At 46.1% G+C, this 24,481-nt stretch overlaps 1 protein-coding gene across 4 annotated transcripts in view; it reads left to right on the top strand.

Annotated features, from left to right (window-relative positions):
• Positions 1 to 24,481, top strand: part of RUNX1 (RUNX family transcription factor 1) — a 246,861-nt gene that overhangs the window by 128,724 nt on the left and 93,656 nt on the right. Inside the window, exon 1 of one of the 4 annotated variants that reach the window (XM_055086400.1) lies at positions 19,185 to 19,224. The exons of the other annotated variants lie outside the window; for them this stretch is intronic. Coding sequence (XP_054942375.1) covers positions 19,200 to 19,224 — 25 coding nt within the window. The 5' untranslated portion in view covers positions 19,185 to 19,199. Of the gene's footprint in view, positions 1 to 19,184; positions 19,225 to 24,481 lie in introns of those variants that run through there. 4 annotated transcript variants of the gene reach the window in all.

The following is a 24,481-nucleotide window of genomic DNA, read 5'->3' as shown; positions in this document are numbered from 1 at the left end:
AGGAGCCATACCTGCCAGGGCGACCCCTCATGTGGCAGCCAGCATCGGGAATGGGGAGAAAACACTGGTTCCCTCAAAGTTTACTCTAAAGAGTTTCACATCACGGGCACCATTGGTGTTCAAATATACACGGCGACTTCCTGGCAGGTATAACCCTTTAATAGTCCACTATCCCCACTGCAGAAGTTTGTCACGCGAATCTTGGCCTACAGAGGCCAAGATGTCAGAAGCCCTTGTTTCCAGGGCTTCACTGACTCACTGTATGACCCAGGGCAAGCCACTCAATTAGTCAGTGTCTTAATGCCCCCATTAATAAAGTCTGCATTGTGGACGGGAATCCTCTCTATAGAGAATTCCTCCATCACGGGCAGCGGTAAAGGGACCCTGCAAACTCAGCTACAGAAAGAGCCAGCCTGCCGCGAGACGGGAGACCACTCCCAGTACAGGGCTCATCTGCCTTCTTCCAAGAATCCTGAGCCAACCATGTTTTGATGGCGTTCCTCCTGTCAGACACCGAGAGAGAGAGGGAGAATTCCCTCAGCAGAACCCAGGCGAGTGTTCATCCAGAGTGTTGACCATATTGAGTAACAGTAGGTTATTTCATGCCTCTTGAATGTTCAACGTCTGAACAGCTACACACGCTTGAACCTATATTTTACCCCATTGACAGGCCCGGAAAGGACATATGGTTTAGATTTTTAGACAACACTCCATGTAAAAAAGCCTTTCCTTTTACAGAGGCATATTTTTAGAGTCTCCGAAGCTAAACTCTGGGCTGAATTTAATCCATGCAGTTCTCTGGCCCAATCTAGAGCCGCAATGCAATTTTGTGTCAGTGGAATACATTGTTAACTGATCTGTCAGAACATCAATTAATTACTTTTAAGAAGCAGTTAAGAGTATCCCTACAAAGCTGCCATGTGAATTATTAAAGAATATAATGTAACAGTCCCCACCCCACCCCCCGTGTTCAAAAGATTCCCTGAATCCTAAATGAAAATCATACAAAGCTGAGGGGGCCAAAAAAAAGAAGAGAGAGGCCCTGTGCAGAGCCCTACAGATTTCTTTCTTTCCCGGAGCCCTACTCATCCCAGAGACAAGCTCCTGCAAAGCCCACCGCTCCCCCGACTCCTGCAGTTCTAGGCCTGTCTCCAGCCTGGCCGGGGCCAGGAGAGCTCCCTGGGTGGGAGGCCGGAGCGTGTCCATGCCCCAGTTTGGGTCACCACAGAGCGGATTCCCCAAACGTAGAGAGAATCCTTTCCCACGTCAACTTAGCCCGCACCCCAAAGACAAGGAAAGCAGGGGAAACAATGGTCTGTAGCTGTAAGATGAAGGCCCCGCCTGGGGCCTAGACAGATGAGTCTGCCTTGCTGTGTTTCTTTGGTTTTGATTTAACCAGAAATGTTTAGCATTGGAGTGAGAAAAACCATACATCTGCATAACCAAAGCGTCCGCAGCTCCTGTTAGGAAGAGGCCTCCTCCAACTGCTGGCTAGCTGTGGTTATCACTGTGTCTGAAACTCAGATGCCATCTGAAGTGGTTCTGCAGGTTGCTGGCCATGTCAGCCTCCAAAACCCTCAAGGCACCAAGAGTCAGAAACAGAGAAGTGTTTCCCTGGGCTCCTAGACTGAGACCCAGAGATTAAAAGAGCAAGTCATAAAGGGAGATATTTTTTCACCACTCAACACCTGCAAGCAGTTACCGTCTTGCTCTGAGACTTGGGCTGCCTCAGGGCACGGAAGACTGGAGAGGAGGTGGCTGCTACAGTTCCTTATCATTCATTCATTCACTCATTGATTCATGAAAAGTATTTAATGAGAATCAACTCAGTTCCAAACACTTTTTTTTTTAATCCTGGGTGCTCTCCAGCAATGAACAAGATAAAGTCTCTCTCTCACGTCCACTCCACCCGTCACTTGGAAGATGGAGGCAGGCAATAAATAAGTGAACACAGAAGTTAAATAAGACAAATGCAGTGTCGAAAATAAATCAGTGTCATCATATGATACAAGTGACCATGCAGGGGGAGGAAGTGGGGTATCGCTAGCTGTTACTCTAATAGATGACACTTGGGCAGCGTTGGGAGAAACTGGGGGCAAGGCGGGGGGAACAAGTGGTCCAGGCACATGAAAAGATCCAGGAAGAGCTTGGTGTATTTGAGGAACAGAATGGAGGCTGAGACAGGGCAAGCTGAGAGATACAGGGTCTCTGTGACATCAAAGAGGTGGCCCAGGACCTGGAATTCTCTGTGCCCTGGAATTCTCTGTGCCCTGGAAAGCCCTCACAGAGTCTGGGTAGAGGAGACACAGGATCCGATTTACATCGGTCTCTGGCTGTGAGATTACAACAGGGCTGGCTGGAAGGGCTGCTGCCCTTTCTCCCCACCACAAACTCAGCGCCGCGGAGACCACAGCTCTTCCTCTATGGGAGCTTGGCTTCAAAGGTGACCGTTAGGTACATAACCTTGTTAGATTCCCCCATCTCTCTGTGCCTCAATATCCGATCAAGAATAAGATCCCCTCCCAGGGCTGCTGTCGGCAAGACGTCTGGTATTCGGCTTCTCATTTCATAGACACTGGTTGCTGCCGTTGTTAATTTCAACTTCATTCCCTACGTTATCCCCATGAGTGCATTTTTGATGCTGATTTTTACCAACCTTTTTCAGCAAACATTTACGGAGCACCTACTCTTTATCACCTGGGTCCTGTACCACCACAAGGAGCAGTTTTATGATCCAGAATCAGGAAGCATCCCTTTCCCACCAAATCTGATAGCTCCTACTTCCCCCAGGAAACTCAAGCAAAGGCTTTCTGTGCCCTCCTCACAGGTCTTGTATTGAAGTATTATGCAATATTGAACCGACGTGCAACATGCATATCAGCAGTCCTGACCGGTGTGTGACTCACACACAAGCCCACCCGTAGTGCCCGGTATTGGCGGGGTGAGGATGGAGCCCACTCAGAGGGCAGCGTCTAGACTCTGTCCAGTACGCAGGGAGCTCTACCCGGTGCTGGGTTCCAGTGGGAGAGGGGGAGTTTACCGTTGCGTCGAGGGCTAGCGATGGAGAGAATGATGAGCAAGAGAGATTTCTGTCTCTGCATGTCAGTTTCGCTTTACGGTGCTTGACTTCAGAAAGGCAGTTCATTTGTTTTTAGCTCCCAGAAGCCTAAACGAATTCCCCACCAGAAAAAAAATAAATACGTTTTGAAAATGATCACCATCTCTGATGATTCGATCAGGAAATTACAAAAAGGAGAAAACTAGGATCTGGGAGAGCCTCGAGCCTCCAGCTAGTCGGGGAGGTGAGGAAGCAAGAGAAGCAGAGCCCTTTGCTCACTTGCCAGACACCGGGGAGGCACAAGGCATGACTCAGCACAGCCACGCGGCAGCTTTGGTTTCCCAAGGTGGCAGGCCGAGGGTGAGAGAAGCCTGTGAGCCCCTGGGGGAGAGACAGCTAAGCCAGGAATACAGCTGGTTGGTGGAAGCTGATGTCAGGGTCAGTTGATGTAAATCTTGGTTTGCTTAAAACTGGATCCACGGACTTCCCTGGCGGTCCAGTGGTTTAGACTTCGCCTTCCAATGCAGGGGGTGCAGGTTCGATCCCTGGTGGGGGAGCTAGGATCCCACATGCCTCGCAAAAAAAAACACAAAACATAAAACAGAAGCAATATTGAAACAAATTCAATTAAAGACTTTAAAAAAATTATTAAAAAAAAAAAAGAAACTGAATCCGTTGGCTTGTTTCACTGTCCATGCTGGCCTGCGGGTGTCCTTCACACCATAAAACACTGCAGGTGGCCCAAGCGCAACCTGGCAGGGAAGAGTTTCAAAAAGGAGGAGGAGGAAGAAAAAGAGAAAGATGTGATGTGAAGCGAGGAAATTTGGTGAGAGGACCCAGAACCCCAAAGAGTAGGTTTGAATCTTGCAGAGATATATCTGCTCCTCTGAACTTTGAACCATGAGAGAAGCTCACCTTCGCTCTAGCGAAGGAGGGCCGGGCTGGAGCCAGAAAGCCACGGGGAACCCTCCTGACCCATTTCAGCAGCTCACCACCCTCTGCATGTCCCTCTGGGGACGGGCAGGACATGAGACAGAAGATCATCTATTTTTCTTTTTTTTTTTTTTTTAAGAAGTATAACGTGGTCCCCGTAAGAGCTCAACATTCTCTGTGTTGGGGGCAGTGCGTGAGCTGAGTTAAGAATTTGCCTCTGTGCCCCAGAAGGCAACGGTACCACCCTCATCTGTCCACATCTCTCCTTTTCTAGTTGATTTTCACAGATGCAGCGTTGGGTTTGATGTGAGACCTGCAAAAAATGAGAAGCGAGGGATGAAGTTATAAACCTATCTGATGTGATCCAAATGGATTCCATCTGCTTGCCGAATAAAGGAGCTATAAATAACATGAGCAAGCATCAATTCCTCTTGTGAGGGTGGGCGCTCAGTTCCAGAGAGCGCCCATATCCAATGAGAGGAAAGCAAGAGTCTAATTAAGACCCCGGCTGTCTGACTGCAAACTGCACAAAAAAAAAAGGACACGGAGTTGGCCGGGTGTGCAGTCCACGCAGGGGGTCCTGTGAACAAGACCCCAAAGTCAGCCCCACCCTCGGTGGGCTTTAGTGCCAGCCAAGATAGGCTGGCTGTTAGTATTTTTTACGCTGCCCCAGGATTCAGGTTTAATTTGTTCGGGGTGGGGGCGGGGGAAGGCATAAACTATTTGCTTAGAGTAATCAGTTGCATAATATCTTAAAGATAAATAACAAGATTATACCTCCTGTCTCCTCGGCAACCGTACATACTCTCGCATACACACACACACACACACAGGCCCCAAAAAGACCTATTATATCAGAAAGATCAACGACTCCTTCCTCTTTCTTTAGAATTATAAGTCTTTTACATATCCTGAATCATTGGTCACATTCAATGTACATGCAAAAGAAGTTCAAAGGCTGACTTTGACAAAGGGCCTTTGGAGAGGGATGATAAAATGTGTCTGATAAAACACACACGAAAGACTTTAGCAATAAAGACTTACAAATTGGGAAAGCAGGACTTGGGCAGCGGGTGTGAAACTGTGTTATCTACAGCTTCAGCCCTGAAGATAGTGGTCCAGAGAAGAAGGCTTTATCTGGCCTCCACAAGAATAGAGATTGCACCGGCCCTGAACTACCCTGTCTGCAAAGCCCAGGAAACACCTTGCAGAGGAGTTGATGCAATATTTGCCATCCTGGCCTTCAGTGACAGTTAAATAGTGTTACAACACAGCATTGAGCAATGACCTTGCTATATCATCCAAGTCTTTGTTTTATAGCACTTTTTCCCCCGCTGGAGAGACAAATGGGCAATTCTGGCTGACATTTTTTGGTTCATTACTTTCAATTTAAATGATCAAAGGGAGAAAAGAGACATTCTCCCTTCTTCCTTTCCAATACAATTTTTAAAATCCCTTTCCGATTGACATTTCAAATAGGAGATGAGTCATATTCACTCTTTGCATCTTATTGCATTATTTCTCGAGATTTCCAAAGGATTCTTGGTATCTGTTCTTGGAGATTTATTACTCAGTCCCTGCAATATGTTCGGGGCTGGAGTTTAATTTATGTGATTGCAATCAGGAAACCACTTTGAAAGGGAAGAAATCAATTTAGTTTTTCGTAAGTTGTAAATTTTCTGTAAAAAAATTTCACAAGACTATCCCTTTTTTAAAAGGAGTCACAACACGGCTGTTGAAACAGTAGCATGTTTAGGAGCAGGACATTAATTCAAGGGTCCAGGAGTCCCAGATCGGCCACTGTTTCGGGACCTGGGAAAAACCACTCATTTTCAGAGCCTCCCTTTCTCTCTATAAGATGAATGGATCGCACAAAGTCTTTGCTCAGGTTCTTCTCATGTCTCAAAATGATCAGATGCCATTCCACAGAAGGGTGGCCTTCGAAACAGTTTCACCCTGATTTGTTTTATAATAATCCTTGAACGTTGATGATTGTGTCTGGCTTTTCCAAGTGCTTCAGCAGTGATGGTTGAATGTGATCTTGATAAACCTGGTGACAGTGGCAGGGGCTCTAGACTTGGCCAGTGAGGAAACGGAGGCACAGCAAGGTTAGGGGACCTGAAGAGTGTCACAAAGGCTTGCACACCGAGTCCCCTTAATAAAATAAGTATCAAGAAAAAAAAGACATTTTAAGCCAGAGGCTTTCAAACTTTTTTGAATTGCAAGCTACGGTAGGAAGTACGTTGCATGCATGACTCAGGAGTCGGCTCTATCAATCAAAAAAAGGGTTTCAGGAAGCAATACTTGTTCTTACTACATGGGAGGCACTCTGTTTTCCATTTATTTCCTTCCATTTCTTTTTCTTCCCTTTCTTGTATTTGTATAATAATATCATCATCATCATTATTGTTTAATTTGAAACCAATGACTGGCCAAACTCTACGATTTTGAAGTCACTGTTCAGAAACTTTTCACATGGCAGTGTCTTGCTGTTTTCTAAATCAGGGACATACATCTGAGTTCCTGAGCCCCCCACGGGTGACACTGGGAGTGGTTCTCCTGTTATGGTTTTCTCTCTCTGTCAAGAGCCCCCAACCCACAAGGCTGTACGCTAGGGAAGCACTGTCCTTAGGGTCAAGCCTTCCACTGTAGGTGGTTCGTGACCCTCCTGGCTATGAATACATCATCAAGTCCTAATAAATAATGAATACTAATGACAACATTGAGACACCTATGTGCTTTGTACTCCCGATAAAGTCAGAGGGAGAACCAGGGCTGCTCCCTAAAAATGGCACATGGCTCTCTAAATAAAGGGCTTTAATGCATTTTATATTTAAACCATAAGGCCCTGGGCTCAAACCCAAATTGCGATGGGCTCTAATACTTAAGTACCATTCTGGAAAAACCTTTGAAATATTTATCCATCAATCTGGGCTCAGTGCTTCTGAAGCAGCTCACTTCCTTGTGTCACATTCCTAGAGTGGACCTGCTTGACACATCCCCATGAGCTGGGGACGGGCTACCTGTCAGAAGCAAAGGCAGTCCCTTTGGAAAGTCATTGTCTATGAAACTTCTTAAATGAGAAATATGAAGGACAACATTGTTATTAAAAATCCAATCCACGCAACTCAAAGATTGATTTCTCAGTGCAGCTGGTCAAGTTCTTGCTTTCACTGCTCCATCTCTACATGGCCAAGGGCAAGCTCTTTAACCTCTTTAAACTTAAGGGGATAAAGAGTTCCAAACTTAATAGGATTATGGAGAGGATTAAATGAGATAATGCATGGACAGCCCTTGCCACAACGCCTGGGGCTCAGAGAAGCTCAGCCTCTGAATGAATGTTAGCGATCATTCTTAGTTGTCCGTCCACTAAAATTCTCTCAGTCATCATACCCCTATTAGTATAAATAAAGCTTTCACTTTTGATAAATCAATTCTACAGCTTTCTCTATTCTCAGAGACAAGGAACACTTGATGGACCCCCCAGAGGTCAAGTGACCCAGTCTCTTGTCTTCAGGTAAATGAACCCCCCAAACCTGTTAAAACCTAGCATAGCCAAAATCCAATGCCATCGTGCATCGAGCTGCCGTAATGCTGTCCAGGCTGCTCCTGATATGATCAATTATTTCCTTGACATACTAAGCCAATATAAACAATCATATATTAGTTTTCTTTTAAAAAATAGAAAAAATTTTATATTTACTTTTAAAGATCCAAAAATTTGTCCCAGAGAGGAGTTTTGCTTTTTGGGGGGAATGCCGACTTATAACACAAGTCAGAAATGCTCCTTTCCCTTCTGTTCAAAGTGAAACAAACAGACCTTCAGAAGAGAGAAGATTCTTGTTTCACAGGTTGCTACCAAGGAGTTATTTGAGGTCTGTGTACTTTGGATTGCAACATACCAAAATCTTAAAGATCAATAAAGGGAAGATATTCTTCTATAGAAGTTTTTATTCTTAGATTCAGGGAGGGGAGAGCTACTTGATAAGTTTCAGGTGATCCAGCAGTTTCTAGATATTTATCCACACTTTTCTTTTTTAGCTCCAGATATTTCAAGCTTAGGAAAAACCAAAAAGAAAAAAAAAAAAATTCCACTTTTACTGTATCCATTCTCTATAATATGGGGACGCAATGTGCATTTATTGCCATAACTTCTTCGGGTATATCTGAATTTGTATCTAATTTTACTCATAAGAATTCTAGAACACTTATAAAGTTGACAAATAGCAGTAGCAGTAACATTCTCATAAAAGAAGTTTTGTTTTTTGTTTTGGGGTTTTATTCTTTTGTTTTTGTTTTTTGTTCTGGGAGGTTTTTTTCGTGCTTTACCTTAAGGCCATTATCACATTTTCGCTAAAGGAGTGTCTTTGGGAGAGAGTATGATACATCAAACTGTCATTTATCATAATCAGAAAAATAAATCATCTACAAAAGTGAAAATAAAGCTTCCATGTAAGTTTCCTTCTCATTCCTGGTAAGCAAGGGGTTAACCTGAAGTCTTAATCCATTTCCACTCTCATTGGGAAGGATGGGTGGAAAATCATTTCAGTAACAGAATGAAAATTGCTAGCCTATAGATGCCCGAGGCAAAAAGAAAAGAAATGAATTCTCCTGTGAGCCTGGTTAGTGAGGAGGAAGGAAATCTCCATCTTGCACCTGACTTCATGTCATTGTTCAGTGTGCCGGTGTTAAATAATGATCTCCAGAGCAGTACGTGGATCAAGAAAAGGGGCCTGTCTGCCCAGGTCTCTTAGGCTGAGGTCACAAGGAAATTTCTGGACACTCTCCCTCATTCTGCTAAACCTGGAGCCGGCTCAGTTTGACAACTCAGCGCGGTGTTTACAGACACAGAGGGGATCCCCCAATGGCACACTGGGTAAAGTTTTCTTCTTTCCTCCTTAGAAGTCCATTTCACTATCTGGTGTCTTCGGCAAAGGAGAGTTCTTAGCTAAATAAATATTTCCTAATTCAGAAGAGGTAAGGAAATAGGCTTGATCTGGGATATTTTTCTCCAAAGAAAAAGTGAGATGCCCCTTAAATGGAGAACATGACAATTACAGAACTTCTTGTAATTGAATGCTTTTTAAAAATTATTCAAATCCACATTTATATAAATACTTACTGCATGCCCCTTTTCGAAACTTACCCTAGAGTATTGTATTTCCCAATAATGCTTGTGAAATTCTCCTGGGATGGGTATCTTCATGGGCAATGGAATTGTTAAGGTGACAAGAGAAACAAGAATTATGGGAGTCCCTTGTAGTTGTTAAACATCAGTGAACTTCCAGATCAGTAGTTCAACTAGAAATGAACTGGAGTTCATTTGAGGGCTTATTTGTCATCATATTTGGCCAGTCATCTGTTCCTTTGCTCTTGCTATTAAAAAAAACTACCAGCTTTGCAAAAATATATGACAAAAATCTTTGAGCTTGTGTGTTTAATCATTTTTAATAAGTTTTGGATCATCTCTGTGTATTGCTTTCATTGTACATATAAGTATAAATTGGCAATTAGCTAACAGATAATATCTATTTTTCAGCTGCTTTTAATTTTGATAAAAATTATTTCACTCTTCCCTTCTACCTTTTAAGAAGAGGTGAACTCTCTAGAATTAGCACCATTATTCATTCAAAAAAGGTAGCAAAATTTGTTTCATTTTTTGAGTAGGTTTAAATTATAGCGTTTTTCTAAGCAAGTCCAAGACAATCCTATCCGAAAGTTTAAATCTGACTTGACCATTGCTTGATTGAGAAATAAGCAATGATGTTTCATAAGAAATCTCCACAAAAATTGTTCTAATTAAAACAGACATTTTTTATTGACATAGAGTTGCAGTACAATATTATATAAGTCACAGGTGTACAATACAGTTATTCACAATTGTTAAAGTTATATTTCATTTATATTGGGTTGGCCAAAAAGTGCACTCAGGTTTTTCTGTAAGATGTAGGTGAGGAAACTGAGACCGGCACAAAGTAAGTGACTAATCAAACAGACCTACAATTAACCCCCAACCCTCCTCCCCATGTCTAGCAGTTCGAGAACCAGTTCAGGAAAAACCTGAACGTACTTTTTGGCCAACCCAATAGTTATTATAAAATATTGACTATATTTCCTGTGTCGTACAATATATACTTGTTAGTTGTTAACAAAATTGTTAATATTCCACTTCAGTGTCTGGAGCCTTATCCATAAAAATGTGATTGTTACTGGAACATCAAATATATGATATTTGATTTTCTAATATTATTACTGTAATCTGAAAATTTGTAATTACAATGCAGATCTTAGGATTTTTATGAAACTTAGAAAATGTAATTCTGCAATTACATAGAATGATTGCTTCCATTGTTGCTGATTTTTTTAAGCTCTTTTTAATTTCATACTACGACATGAAATTTTAAAGCTTTTGTGGAGTATAATTCCATGACCTCACAGAAAGCAGGATAATGATAGTCTTAGCCCATTATTTCATATAAAATTCTGTTTTCCAAACCTGAAGATAGAAGGATTAATACAAAAGGATTCATCTTGTCTGAATGCCTGTATAAACCCTCTAAGACCAACAGTTGGCAATTTATTATTTAATTGATCAATATAGATATCTCAGCAATTCCTTCACAGATAAATATACTTCTTATACTTGATTGTTAGGTAGACTTCCCATGTCCAGGACAGATTGGGGAGTCAGCACCCAAGATTTATCTCAAGCCTTTACATTCTCTTTCTAGAAAGTTCTGCTATATTGGGGGAAATTTCTCTACCATCTGTATGCGATCATAGATAGAAAATTTTTTATTGCAGTGGGGGGAAAAAGAGGTCCAGTTTGATGTACTAACAGCTGTAATAATAATGACAAAGAGCCTTTAGCTTTTTATTCTAAAGGAATTAAACTATGTTGTATACCCATATTATGTTTTAGTTATTATATAATACAGTATATAGTGAAACCTCACTAGTTGGGTTGACATGGAGAAAACAGAATTAGTGAAAAGGATAATTTTAATATTGTAAAATAACTGTAGTAATAAATTATAAGTAATATTTATGAGTAAATATGTGTTCCTCTCTAATCTCAATCCTATGTAAATTATAAGTACAGAACAGCAATGTATTTCTGTTATTTTCTAGAAGATGTAGAATCTCAAAATTATTTGTGTGATTGTTTAAATCACAGCTCCTCAGGCCTGCTTGAATGAATAGAAATTACATATGTGCAGTTAGAGGAACCCTATGTAAATTGGTAACACCCTTAGAATATATTATCTTGAGTTGATTCTATGTTCCCCTTTTTCTTACCTTTCCCCTACTCACTCAAAATCCAAGTTCACCCCAGCCATATGCTGACTTCAGTCAGCACCAGACCAGGTCAATTTCTCACAGTTCCAAGTGACGTTTATATATAAAGTTCACGGAGCTGGAAAGCCTTCTTGCCCAAGGCTCCCATTTTGTAGGTGAGGAAACTGAGACCGGCACAAAGTAAGTGACTAATCAAACAGACCCACAATTAACCCCCAACCCTCCTCCCTATGTCTAGCAGTTCGAGAACCAGTTAAACTGACCCATCTGATTTTTTTTTTTTTTTTTTTTTTTTTTTGTGGTATGCGGGTCTTCCTCTGCTGCGGCCTCTCCCGTTGGGGGGCACAGGCTCCGGACGCGCAGGCCCAGCGGCCACGGCTCACGGGCCCAGCCGCTCCGCGGCATGTGGGATCCTCCCATACCCGGGCGCGAACCCGGTTCCCCTGCATCGGCAGGCGGACGCGCAACCACTGCGCCACCAGGGAAGCCCCCATCTGATTATTTCTAAACATAAATGTTGCAGAAGGAAAAAAGTTAGACCATCCCAGGTCATAATTGCCCCAGTGAGAGAGTAAAGATAAACTATAAACACAAGGAATAAAACAAAGTGCTTGATTTGGGGAGGAGAGCTCCCTGTGGAAGGACCCGTGGGAAATGAGGACCAAGACTCCTGTTTATTCATTCAGACGTTCATTCATTTATTTTTTTTCCTCAACTTAGAAAACTTGTGTTTTGTTTCTAATTCATAGCAGCAGAAATTGTTTTAAATATACTAATTAAAATGTCTAAAGTAAAGCAGACTCTAAAAGTAACTTTTTAAATAGATGCTACTTCTATCATCCGCCAGAAAACTTGACTGCTGTAACATTCCCCAATTAAGGAACTCAAAGCCATAGAAAAATATGTAAATTCACCTCCCTGTTCCTCAAGTGTAGTAGACTTTGAGACAGTCCTTGACACTTGGGTACGTTCCATAGTGCTTGCATAGGGGAAAGCACTCAAAGAGAGAACTAGTTTCATGCACAGCAACTGGTTTCTCAGCCTCTCATTTAAATGGAGCCAAAGAGAATGTGGGGAAGATCCAGACTCCTTCTAGGGTCCACGCACCAGCCCCTTGACCTCTGTACCCAACCCCAAACACTAAGCGGTGGAAACCAGGTATGCTTTCTCTTAAGAGATGCTCGGACCCAATCTCCCAATTCCTCCCCCCCCACCCCTTGGTGTCCGAACTAGTTTCATGCACAGCAACTGGTTTCTCAGCCTCTCATTTAAATGGAGCCAAAGAGAATGTGGGGAAGATCCAGACTCCTTCTAGGGTCCACGCACCAGCCCCTTGACCTCTGTACCCAACCCCAAACACTAAGCGGTGGAAACCAGGTATGCTTTCTCTTAAGAGATGTTCGGACCCAATCTCCCAATTCCTCCCCCCCACCCCTTGGTGTCCATACATTTGTTCTCTACGTCTATATGTCTCTATTTCTGCTTTGCAAATAAGATCATCTGTACTATTTTGCTGGATTCCACATATATGCGTTAAGATACAATATTTGTTTTTCTCTTCCTGACTTACTTCATTGTGTATGACAGTCTCTAGGTCCATCCACAACTCTACAACATATATACACTATTGATACTATGTATAGAATAGATAACTAATGAGAACCTACTGTATAGCACAGGGAACTCTACTCAGTGCTCTGTGGTGACCTAAATGGGAAGGAAATCCAAAAAAGAGGGGATATAGGTATACGTAGAGCTGATTCACTTTGCCGTACAGTAGAAACTAACACAACATTGTAAAGGAACTATACTCTAATAAAAATTAATTTAAAAATAAAATAAAAATAAAAGTAAAAAAAAAAAAAGAGAGAGAGAGAGAGAGAGAGAGATGCTCAGACCTTTGAAGTTTCCAGCAGCCCTGGGGGAACAAATGTAGTGAGGTAGGGACTGTGGTTTCTGTTACAGACCTGACTCCATATTTCTTCTTTGTTGTTTCTTCTGAGGACTAGAAGAAAGACAGGTGGGCCCACTCCATAACTGAGGCCAGGAGATACCTCACCTTTGATTCGAACTCATTTTTTAAACTGGAAGATTGCTAGCAAATTGACATATTGAGTGGCTTTTTTGTTTGAAAAATCTATATGCTGTATTTCAAAATAAACCTGTTTATAGGAATTGCTGTTTGAGAATATCACTCAATCACTTTGCAATCATTTTGAAGTCATGAGCTAGTAAAAGTAAAACCTCTTGCTCTAATCCGTGTTGCCTATATGAATTTCATAGAAAAACAAGTGTATTGGAAAAGGAAGGGTCAAGAGATACTTTGGTAGTATTCTTTCAGAGTCAAAGAAACCAAAGCATATCGTATGGGCTGTGGCATCGGCAGCTGGTAAACATTAAATGGAAATGAACACTGCATGAGGTGGACTTGTAGCTTATCCGTGGCTGTGAAAATGCTTTAGTGGCAACGACAGTGGTCAGTAGGCCTTTGCAATCCAGCTGTTTTCACGTGTGTGTGTCTCCTTATGACTACAAGCCAATCAAGTGATGCTGTAATAACTTTGCTTCAGGGCAGCTCAGAGGGAAAATGAGTCAAGGAAGATGAATTACTTAATGGCCTTTGCTAATAGCAGGTTAAAAACGAGGCTCACTTGAGCGCCAGGAGAACAGCAGCAAAACTGCTCTTCAGGGGGAAGCGTGCTTTGAGTGGTTGCCCTTGAACTGCACTGCCTAACGGAGTAGCCACTAGCCATGGTGACATCTGGGGACCTGAAACGTGGCTAGACCGAACTGAGATGCACTGTGAGTGTAAAATACACACAGGAATTTGAAAACTTACTAAAAAAAGAAAAAGAGTGTAAAATATCTTATGAACAATTTTTATATTGATTACATGTTGGAATGAAAATGTTTTGGCTATACTAAGTTAAATAAAATATATTATTAAAATTAATCTCACCTATTTCTCTTTACTTTTTTAATGTGGTTATTAGAACATTTTAAATTACATATATGGCTCATATTACATTTCTAGTGGACAGTGCTGCTCAAAATAAGAAAGAATGCCCACATGGTTTAAAGGCAACTTGTCAAGAACTAGTAAAGAAATTTGATAATAGCATAATGATATGAATCTTGCAAGGTGGTTTAGCTTGCTGGCTATGACTGGCACTCCAGGGGCAAATCGCATGGGTTCAGATTGGGCCAATTACTGAATCTCAGCTTCTTCATCTGTAAAGTGAGGGCAATAACTATGGACTGTTTGCTGCTAGCGGGTTAAGTGGAATAATGCATGTAATGTCATTAGTGTGAGGTCTGACGCACTGATAAAAGGGAGCTTCTATTATCATGGTTGTCTTGGTCAACTCAGGGCTGCTATAACAAAATACCACAGACTGGGTGGCTTACGCAACAGAAATTTATTTCTCATAGTTCTGGCAACTGGAAGTCTGTGATCAGGATGCCAGCATGGTTGGGGTCTCATGAGAGCCCTCTTCCCGGCTTGTAGTTGGCTGCCTTCTTGCTGTGTGCTCACAAGACAGAGAGAAAGAGAGAGAAGGGCTCCAGTCTCTTCTTACAAGGGCACTAATCCCATGAGAACCCCACTCACATGACCTCATTTAAACCCAATGACCTCCTAGAGGCCTCACCTCCTAATACCATCACATTAGGGTTTAGGGCTTCAACGTATGAGTTTGGCTGGGGGAGAGATGCAAACATTCAGTCCATCCCATTAGTTTTAAAAATCCGATCAGAGATAGATTTCATGTCAATTTGCGATGTTGTTTACAAAAACCTTTTTTTTTAATTTTTTTAAAATTTTTAAATAAAGTTATTTATTTTTGGCTGAGTTGGGTCTTCGTAGCTGCGCGCAGGCTTTCTCTAGTTGCGGCGAGCGGGGGCTACTCTTCGTTGTGGTGCACGGGCTTCTCACTGCGATGTCTTCTCTTGTTGTGGAGCGCGGGCTCTAGGTGTGTGGGCTTCAGTAGTTGTGGCGCACGGGCTTAGTTGCTCCGCGGCATGTAGGATCTTCCCGGACCAGGGCTCGAACCCGTGTCCCCCGCACTGGCAGGTGGATTCTTAACCACTGCGCCACCAGGGAAGCCACAGAAACCTTTCAGAGACTGCAGTCCGGTGTGTGCTAGGCACAGTGTTTGCTGGGTACTGAGCAGTTGGCCTTGCCAACTCTGAGTGGGGTCCTTGAACCAGCTGCAGTGGCATCAAAGGAAGCTTGCTGGGAATGCAGCGCCTCAGGCCCCTCCCCAAACCTGCTGAATCAGAATCTGCACTTAACCAGATTCCCAGGGGCTTGGGCTATACCTTGTTTACCCAGTACTGTCTAGTATTTGAAGGGGAGGGAGCCTCACTGGTAAGGTATCCAAACTCTAGTGGTTATGTGTTTGTGTGGGGTGAGGGTGAATCAGAAGAGAGTGACACAGTTAGAGAGTTGCCTTGAGGAGGGCCAATAAAAGACACCCTCGCTCCCCAATGATCCAGAAGCAACTGTGAGACAGGCAACGTCGAGCAGACAGAGACCAAACTATCAGCTTCATCACTGACAGGACTTTTGGAGAACAGTGACTTAGGTGTGTGGCTTCCTGCCACTGAACCCCAGAAACAGAGATTTATAAGCACACAGGCAGCGTCTCCCTAAAACAATAAGAGGAGGGGAAGGCATGCTAGGTGTGCAAATGATCACAAACTTAGCAGCTTACACAATACCCGCTCCTCCTGTTTTTTCCACCAGCACCTATAATCTTGTTCTGTCCATTCTAAGCTGATTCCTGATGTCTACCCCCAAACCCATCCTCTCTGGTCTTGACTGCTACTAATGGCACATGGGCCGGAAATGGGGGAAGACCCCTCTCCCTCCCTCACCTCAGTCCCCCCTTTTCTGTCTCCATTGTTTCCACCTTAATGCTCATGAGTCCTTGCCTGGCAAGGCTGTAGCTTTCCTGCTCCTTCTCTACCCCCCTCTAATTCACCTATCCACCTCCGACAGATTTATTTTCCTAAAATATGTATTCGTTACGTTATTTCCCAGACTTCAAGGCTCTGATAGAACCCATTGCCCTCATGTTGAAGTTCAGGTTTCTTTAGGCTGTGTAAGCTGCCTCTGACCTGCGTTCACGTCTGCCAGCGTCGCGTCATTTACGAGCTGCCCCTCCCCAACCTGATCCCCAGCCTATGCTCCAACTGTGCTGCGGGTCTGTGACATAACTTCGTCCACGCCCTCCTCAGGCTCATCCTTCTGCCTGGAAAGGCTTCTCTCCCCACTCCCCACCCCAAGCCCTTCCTCCCACCCTCCCAAGCACCTGGTGAAAATCTACACGACCTCCAAGGGTCAAATCAAATATCATCTCTAACCAGGAAAGAAGTCTTCCCAGAGCCCACCAGGTGGTGCCAACCCCTGTGCCTCCTCCCATCAGCTCCCTGGACCCTACACACGTGTCCATCAGCAGTCTGACACTCCATTGCTCTCACTTGTTGGCCAAAGGGACCTTGACCTGCTCCTCAAATTTTGTAGATGGCCAGAAATAACCTCAGGATATGACTCCTAAATATTTGAGATTTTGCAGGGTAAAGAATTTCAGGGCTAGTTTCTGATGGAGACCTTGAGACCGGGGGATAAAAGTGAAAGATGAGATCAGAGTTAATTTTTCAGAAGGCTACAAAGGACACCGATAAAAATACATAGTTGTGGTCTAAAAGAAACAGCTCATCATGTGTGTAGACTCATATGCGGGGATGCGAGTGTGTGTGTGTGTGTGTGTGTACACAGAGATCAAGCGTGAAGCAACTTTGGGCAGGTTTCCTAAACTCTCCAAGTGTAAGGTTCCTGGTCTGTAACATGGGGTGGTAATGGCATTGTTGCAAGGAATAAACTGGACGAGGTATCCGAAAGCATTTTGGCCATGGCCTGGCATACAGCAGCATCCAATGGAGGGAGTGGAAGGATACGCTCGCCGGAGTCAGCTCTCACTGTCATGAACATCCAAGAGCTCCCCTCACTTACAGTTCAGGTTCTAGCACCTTTAACAACTCCTTGGGCAAATCGTTACAAATCTTTACTGGTGTGACTTCATGTACAGACACCCATCCCTTCTCTCTTCCCTCCCACCGCCCCTCCCCCAGCTGAATGGTGTGTCCTCAAAGCTACTGACACAGGGCAAACTAAGAAGGCTTTCAACAGACCGCATGCACACCTTTCAAAATCCACTCACTTCTGCCTTTGTTTTTAGGTTTAGAAAAAAAATCTTGGCTCTTCTCTCAGAATCACTGAAATATTAGGTGTGTAGACAAAACACTTGCCTTTCCACTCTGCTTCTCATATTTCTCAGGCTCAGACATGGAAAGGCTCCTCGGGGTCTCAAGAGAGAATTTCCAGGGTGGTTAGTTTTGTTGGGTCTCTTTAGTATAAACTCGGCTGCCTGGTCAATCTTACTGTTGTGGCTTTCCCCCAACCCCCATGCCTATTAAAACTAAACTTACGAACTTCCGGGTACATTTGTTATTTTTTGCCTTTATCATTCATTATTAGTGCAAATAATTCTTTCCCTGCTCTGTTTTTAAAAAATCTTTACGGAGTCACTTTATGTACTTGTAAACCACACTCTTGTGTGCGTGTATGTGTGTGTGTTTTAAGGATGCTCCTTTAAGACTACACATACTGAATTCCTTTAATTTTTTTATCATAGGGCAGTCCTTCAGAACCCCTTATCATTTTAGTTGCCCTTTTTGCTTTAGCAAAAATATAAGACTAAGGAGCTGAAAATCTTGTTCTCCTGCCTATTCAAACAGCATCCAGAAATCTGAAATAATTACCTCCTTTCTTAGTTTTAAAGGTTTTATTTAAGCTATGTTATACTAATATTGGGCAGTGGAGTTGAAAGCTTTAGGTCTGCAGTATTTGAAATGCTCAAATCCTAAGGCTTTGAAAAATGCTATTTTCTCCACATTAATCATTCAGTGCTGACCATTATCAATATACAAGGCTGATGGAATAATTTCACATTCAGAACATTATACATAGATATTCAAGGGAACGAGAAATAGCTTCATATGGCTTTGCTTAATGGATCTACCTGTGACTTTACCTGTAACTGTACATGCAGAGGTATACAGTGATTCATATATGGAAATTATCATATGACAAATATTTTCAAAAATGATTGATATCATCTGTTACTTTAAGAATGAAGACTTTCCATATAAATAATCTGCCCTCCTAGCAAAGGGAAAGGAAATCAAGCAAAGAGGGAATATTTATAAAATGTCCTATCATTGGAAGTAAAGGATCATAACATTTATCTACTAGTTTGTTTATTTTAGAAGGTGTATTCCAAATTGTTTATGTTTATCACCTTGAAAACTATTCATATTTTTTTCTTCTTGCATTAGGCTAGCATGTTACAGATTTTTAAATGTTTTTGTATTAAGTTAGGGTTTGGTTTTAATTTCACTATGAATTGGGATCCATCCCTACATTCTCCAAATGGATTTTTAATGTTCATTAAATAATCACATTTGCATCACATACAGAGCTTGAAAGAGGTGATCCTATGAAAGATAAAGATTCAGTATTATCTAGCAATGGAAAACATTGGTCAAAGGTACATGAAAATCATATGCAGAGGTAACAGTTCATTTTTTATATAATGATTTACTGTTTTAAGTTATTTTTGAGCCAAAGCTGGACAATATGCAGTAAAAATCTCCAGTGCTAACAAAGTGTGAGAGGCAACAAGCTACCAAAAAAAATGAGAGGGGGGATTTAGTTTTTACACTGGCACTGATTCCAATTACAGTTAAATTAATCAACTTTGGTAAATTTGGTGTTTGCTGTCAGTATATTCACACAATTATTTTTATTTTCCCACTTTCTACTTTTTCAGAATGTGTACATGGAATGAATCCATCTAGAGACATTCACGGTATGTTAGAGTCCAAATTATATTTTTAACAAAATATGCACATTCATATATGCATATATATGACATTTTATCCATGTATTGCTATACATAACTCACGATATAAATTGAACAAATAATCAAAACTTTTTTTGCTGATTCAAAAATACTTAAAAGCTGTTTTCTATATTGTAAATGTCAAACATATAAAATGTTCCAATGAAACCTTAAAAGATACCCTCGGTTCTACAGCGTTTACCACAGGTGCATTCTGCTGTTTATTATTCAATGACTCTATATGACTCTCTAAAAATAAAAAAAAATAGAGCTTGGCTTCTATGTGTTATTACCTAGTTTATTACTTTTGCTATAGCAGTGCTAATGCAAAATTTTTATGAGAGTAAAATGTTTACTAAGCATCCATAATTTTTTAAAAGATTTAAAAATTTTCTTCTCAGTTTGCTGCTTGTGAGTTGTAAATTGATTTACAAAGTTAGTGAAATAGTCACATATCAACCGCAGGATCCCATGGAAGTCATCACATAGAGGAAGGACACAGTGGAAGAACTAAGGGATCTTGTCCGCAAAGTTATTAGACTTCAAAAGTGAAATAATCTCAAATCCACTGGGGGGACGGGATGTTTAATTAAATTCCAATGTTGAAAACTGGACAGTGTGTATTGTACATACATTAACATGTATGTTAGTTTTCAACAAAATTGTTCTCCCTCCCTGTGACATTAGTAGAAACCGAAGCAGTTTGGTCCAGAACCACTAGCAAAATACATTCTCTGTATTTTTATTTTCATTAAAATAGTCACTGAAAACAGAAATAATTCTTTTAGAAATATTACATTTTTAGAAATGTAATTTTAGAAATACCATATGACAGAAGGGGATTTTAAGAGAATGGTTGAGTCTTATTTATTTTTGAGAGGGTTTTGAAAGAGCAAAAAATGTAAAATATTTAGATATTTTCTGAGACCCCCCCCATAGTTATATATTTACCTAAAGTTGTAGAAAAAAATGTCAATAAGCTGTTGTTTTCCGGTGAAACTGTTTTTTTTCTTCCAACTAACCAAATACTGCTTTTTAAATTCACTGTGAAAACTTACATTTCATTCAATCAGTTGATGAGCCTTTTTGAAATTTCCCCCATGCAGCAAATTTGGAAGAATCTGTCACATAGCATCCGCCCAACATACTACTTCGTTATATTTTTTGTATCGTATTATGACAAAAGTAGATTTTAGTATTATTCCAGGGGAACACTAGGAGTGTATACTGTAATGTTTCCTTTCCTTTTCTCTTAAGAGAGGCAGGGGAAGGGAAATTCTATATCGCCCCTTAAATGAGAGCTCCTGGTGGAACTGAAGTCTTCATTTCGTACATGACGTTACTCAACTTCATAAGCTATGGAAAAAGCCCTTCGGACTAAGGGGTTCCGGGTACCCTTTGGTTGAGCCCCATGCTGTCTGCTTTCCATTCATTTTAGTCCCTCGATAAGGAGGGGCAGTGTTGTTTGTTTCTGGTTTACAAGCGTGCACCGCGCAACGCAGTTATAACCTGCGCAAAGTCTGGGGAACCCCAAACGCCCGGCGGCCCGATTCAGAATAAGTCAGCAAAAGCTTCCGTGTCTGCGTTCGAACTCGGGATTTACTGGTTGAGACTCTGAGCTGAGCAGCGCCCACGGCGCTGCCCTTGAAAGGCTAAACCTGGTGCATCTATCGCTGTACCTTACTAAGGGAACTTGATCCCCGCCCGGGAGACCGCAGCGCGGGGTGCGCCCCGCAGCCCCTCGCAGGGTTTAGGGTTTCAGGCAAACGGTCGCAGCCCCAGAGGAGCCTTCTCTGACCTTTCCGAGCGGCGGCTTACCCCAGACCGCTACATCCCCAGAGTCCCAGCCCCCGTCCGTGGGGGTCTACGGGGATGCACTTGGAGGCGGCCCCCAGGAGCGCTTGATCGGCTCTTAGGGAAATGCACTCGAGCTGAAGCAGAAAGATTTCACTCCGCCCGAACTCGCCTCTAGAGCGGGCAGCGTCGAGCCCGGACGCAGAGCGACTGTGGCCCCGGGCAGGAGGGGCGGCAGGCAGGGAGGTTTGGGACTGCGCAGTATTTGGAATCGCTCGGCCCAGGTGGAGAGAGGACGTTTGGGGTCTTTACACCTGAAATGCGGCTTCTTCAAAATTACTTTTACAGAAAAATACAAAGGCGTTTTCTGAGACCCCAGACCCATGAAAACAAAATGCAGCTGGGTCCTGGGAGCTCCCGAACGTCCCGGGTTTTCCGGAGCGAGGGGCGCGAGGGGACCGGCCCACGTGGGGAGAAGCCGGGCAGGATGGAGGGCGCCCGGGACGCCTGCAGCACCGACGGCCTGGGACCGGCCGACAGCGGGGTCCGGGCAAAGGGGTTTCGAGAAGAGGCCCTGACGCGCGCCGGCCGGGACAGCCGGGACCCCTGCCCGAGGATTCCCTGGCCGCCAGCTGCGCTGCCGGTATGGGGGGGGGGGGGGGGGTCGGAATGCCGCGTAGGCTGGCTTGGGCCGTCATTTCCTGTCGTTTCTTCCCCAACTGAAGTTCGTACAGGAGACCCAAAGGCCGCGAGAAGGCCGGCAGAGCCCCGCGCCGTCGGGGGCGTTCCCCGGCGCGCTGCACGGCCACTGGGCGCCCGGGGCGGCGAGCGAGGGCGGCTGCTGCCCCCTGGCGTCCGCCCCGAGCCCGCGGCCCGCAGCACCTCCCGGCCTCTTTGGGCCTGGGGCGAGGGAAAATGCCTGGGCGCCCGGAACTGTCTCCGCGGCTGGCCCGCCACGGCCCCTGCCTCCGGCAAGCCACAGCGCCAGAGCCCGAGGAGAGTCCGGACCGGCAGCAGGGAGGGGACCCACGGGGGGAGGGCCAGAGACCCCCACCCGGGGAGTCGACGGGGGGGAGTGAGCGCGCGCCGTTCCCCGAGGGAGGGAGCGGGTGGGCTCCGCGCGGAGAGGGGGACTCCCGCGGCCGGGCGGGGGCGTGGCCCCTCTAAGCTCCGCGAAAATGCCCGCGGCGCCGCGGGGGCTGGAGCGGGGGAAGTTCCCGCCAGCGCGCAAAGCCGGGGTGGGTTTAACACCCGCGGCGGCTCGCGCGCGCGGGCAGGGAGCGGAGCCGGGGCCGTTTCCGGGGAGCCGGAGGTGGGTGTGGGGCGCGGGCGACCTGGGCCTAGCGAGGGCGCCGACGCTCCGAGGATGGGGAGCGAGCCGAGCGGATGCTTTCAACTTTCTTTCCAGTCGCTTGTTCTTTGGGGTCTTTTCTAACTACGAAACTCCTTTGCTCGCTGCTAAACTCAATCAACCTAAGGCGCGCTGCGTAATTAATCCGCAGCCCAGCCGCGGCGAAAAAACACCAATTAAAACAAACCAAGAGAGAAAACTAAAAACACAAAAACCATGTTGTGGAGACCGACAACCGTCTGGCCTCATTAAATGAATCAGCGCCACTTCGCCGCAGCTGCCAACGGGGCCGTGTGGGCGCGCTGAACGGCTCCCCGGCCGGGCCCTCGGCCCTCCGGCCCCCTCGCGGCCGAATCCCATCCACGCCGGGAAAGCAGAGGCTTGGCCGCGGGCGGCCGCTCAGAGCCTGAGGTCGCCCGGCCGATCCGGCCCCGGTCTCCGGAGCCTCGCGGCGGCCGATTCATCTCCATGGCTCGCGGGGCGCCTCCCTCCGGCAGGTCTCCGGTCCCGGGCCTCTCGGGGCTCAGCCAGCTGCCCGAGTTCTCCCCAGGCCGGCAGGCCTCCTCTTCTCCACCTCCTCGATCCCTGGACCGCGGCCGCCCCTGGCGACGCCGTTCACCGCAGCCCCAAAGCAGGCGGCCACACAACCCCGCGTGCGTGCAAAGCCGCAGGGCCGCGGTCCGCCCGGGGCGGGGCCTGGGGCGAGCGTGGGAGCGTGTGCGTGTGTTCGTGTGTGTGCGTGGATGCGGATGCGCGGGGAGCGCCGGGTGGCGGCGGCAGAGCCCCGCGCCGTCGGGGGCGTTCCCCGGCGCGCTGCACGGCCACTGGGCGCCCGGGGCGGCGAGCGAGGGCGGCTGCTGCCCCCTGGCGTCCGCCCCGAGCCCGCGGCCCGCAGCACCTCCCGGCCTCTTTGGGCCTGGGGCGAGGGAAAATGCCTGGGCGCCCGGAACTGTCTCCGCGGCTGGCCCGCCACGGCCCCTGCCTCCGGCAAGCCACAGCGCCAGAGCCCGAGGAGAGTCCGGACCGGCAGCAGGGAGGGGACCCACGGGGGGAGGGCCAGAGACCCCCACCCGGGGAGTCGACGGGGGGGAGTGAGCGCGCGCCGTTCCCCGAGGGAGGGAGCGGGTGGGCTCCGCGCGGAGAGGGGGACTCCCGCGGCCGGGCGGGGGCGTGGCCCCTCTAAGCTCCGCGAAAATGCCCGCGGCGCCGCGGGGGCTGGAGCGGGGGAAGTTCCCGCCAGCGCGCAAAGCCGGGGTGGGTTTAACACCCGCGGCGGCTCGCGCGCGCGGGCAGGGAGCGGAGCCGGGGCCGTTTCCGGGGAGCCGGAGGTGGGTGTGGGGCGCGGGCGACCTGGGCCTAGCGAGGGCGCCGACGCTCCGAGGATGGGGAGCGAGCCGAGCGGATGCTTTCAACTTTCTTTCCAGTCGCTTGTTCTTTGGGGTCTTTTCTAACTACGAAACTCCTTTGCTCGCTGCTAAACTCAATCAACCTAAGGCGCGCTGCGTAATTAATCCGCAGCCCAGCCGCGGCGAAAAAACACCAATTAAAACAAACCAAGAGAGAAAACTAAAAACACAAAAACCATGTTGTGGAGACCGACAACCGTCTGGCCTCATTAAATGAATCAGCGCCACTTCGCCGCAGCTGCCAACGGGGCCGTGTGGGCGCGCTGAACGGCTCCCCGGCCGGGCCCTCGGCCCTCCGGCCCCCTCGCGGCCGAATCCCATCCACGCCGGGAAAGCAGAGGCTTGGCCGCGGGCGGCCGCTCAGAGCCTGAGGTCGCCCGGCCGATCCGGCCCCGGTCTCCGGAGCCTCGCGGCGGCCGATTCATCTCCATGGCTCGCGGGGCGCCTCCCTCCGGCAGGTCTCCGGTCCCGGGCCTCTCGGGGCTCAGCCAGCTGCCCGAGTTCTCCCCAGGCCGGCAGGCCTCCTCTTCTCCACCTCCTCGATCCCTGGACCGCGGCCGCCCCTGGCGACGCCGTTCACCGCAGCCCCAAAGCAGGCGGCCACACAACCCCGCGTGCGTGCAAAGCCGCAGGGCCGCGGTCCGCCCGGGGCGGGGCCTGGGGCGAGCGTGGG

The sequence above is a fragment of the Physeter macrocephalus genome, chromosome 8 (assembly GCF_002837175.3).
Source record: "Physeter macrocephalus isolate SW-GA chromosome 8, ASM283717v5, whole genome shotgun sequence".
In the NCBI taxonomy this organism is placed as follows: Eukaryota; Metazoa; Chordata; class Mammalia; order Artiodactyla; family Physeteridae; genus Physeter; species Physeter macrocephalus.
Note: the sequence above shows the minus strand (reverse complement) of the source record. Positions and strands in the feature narration are given on the sequence as shown.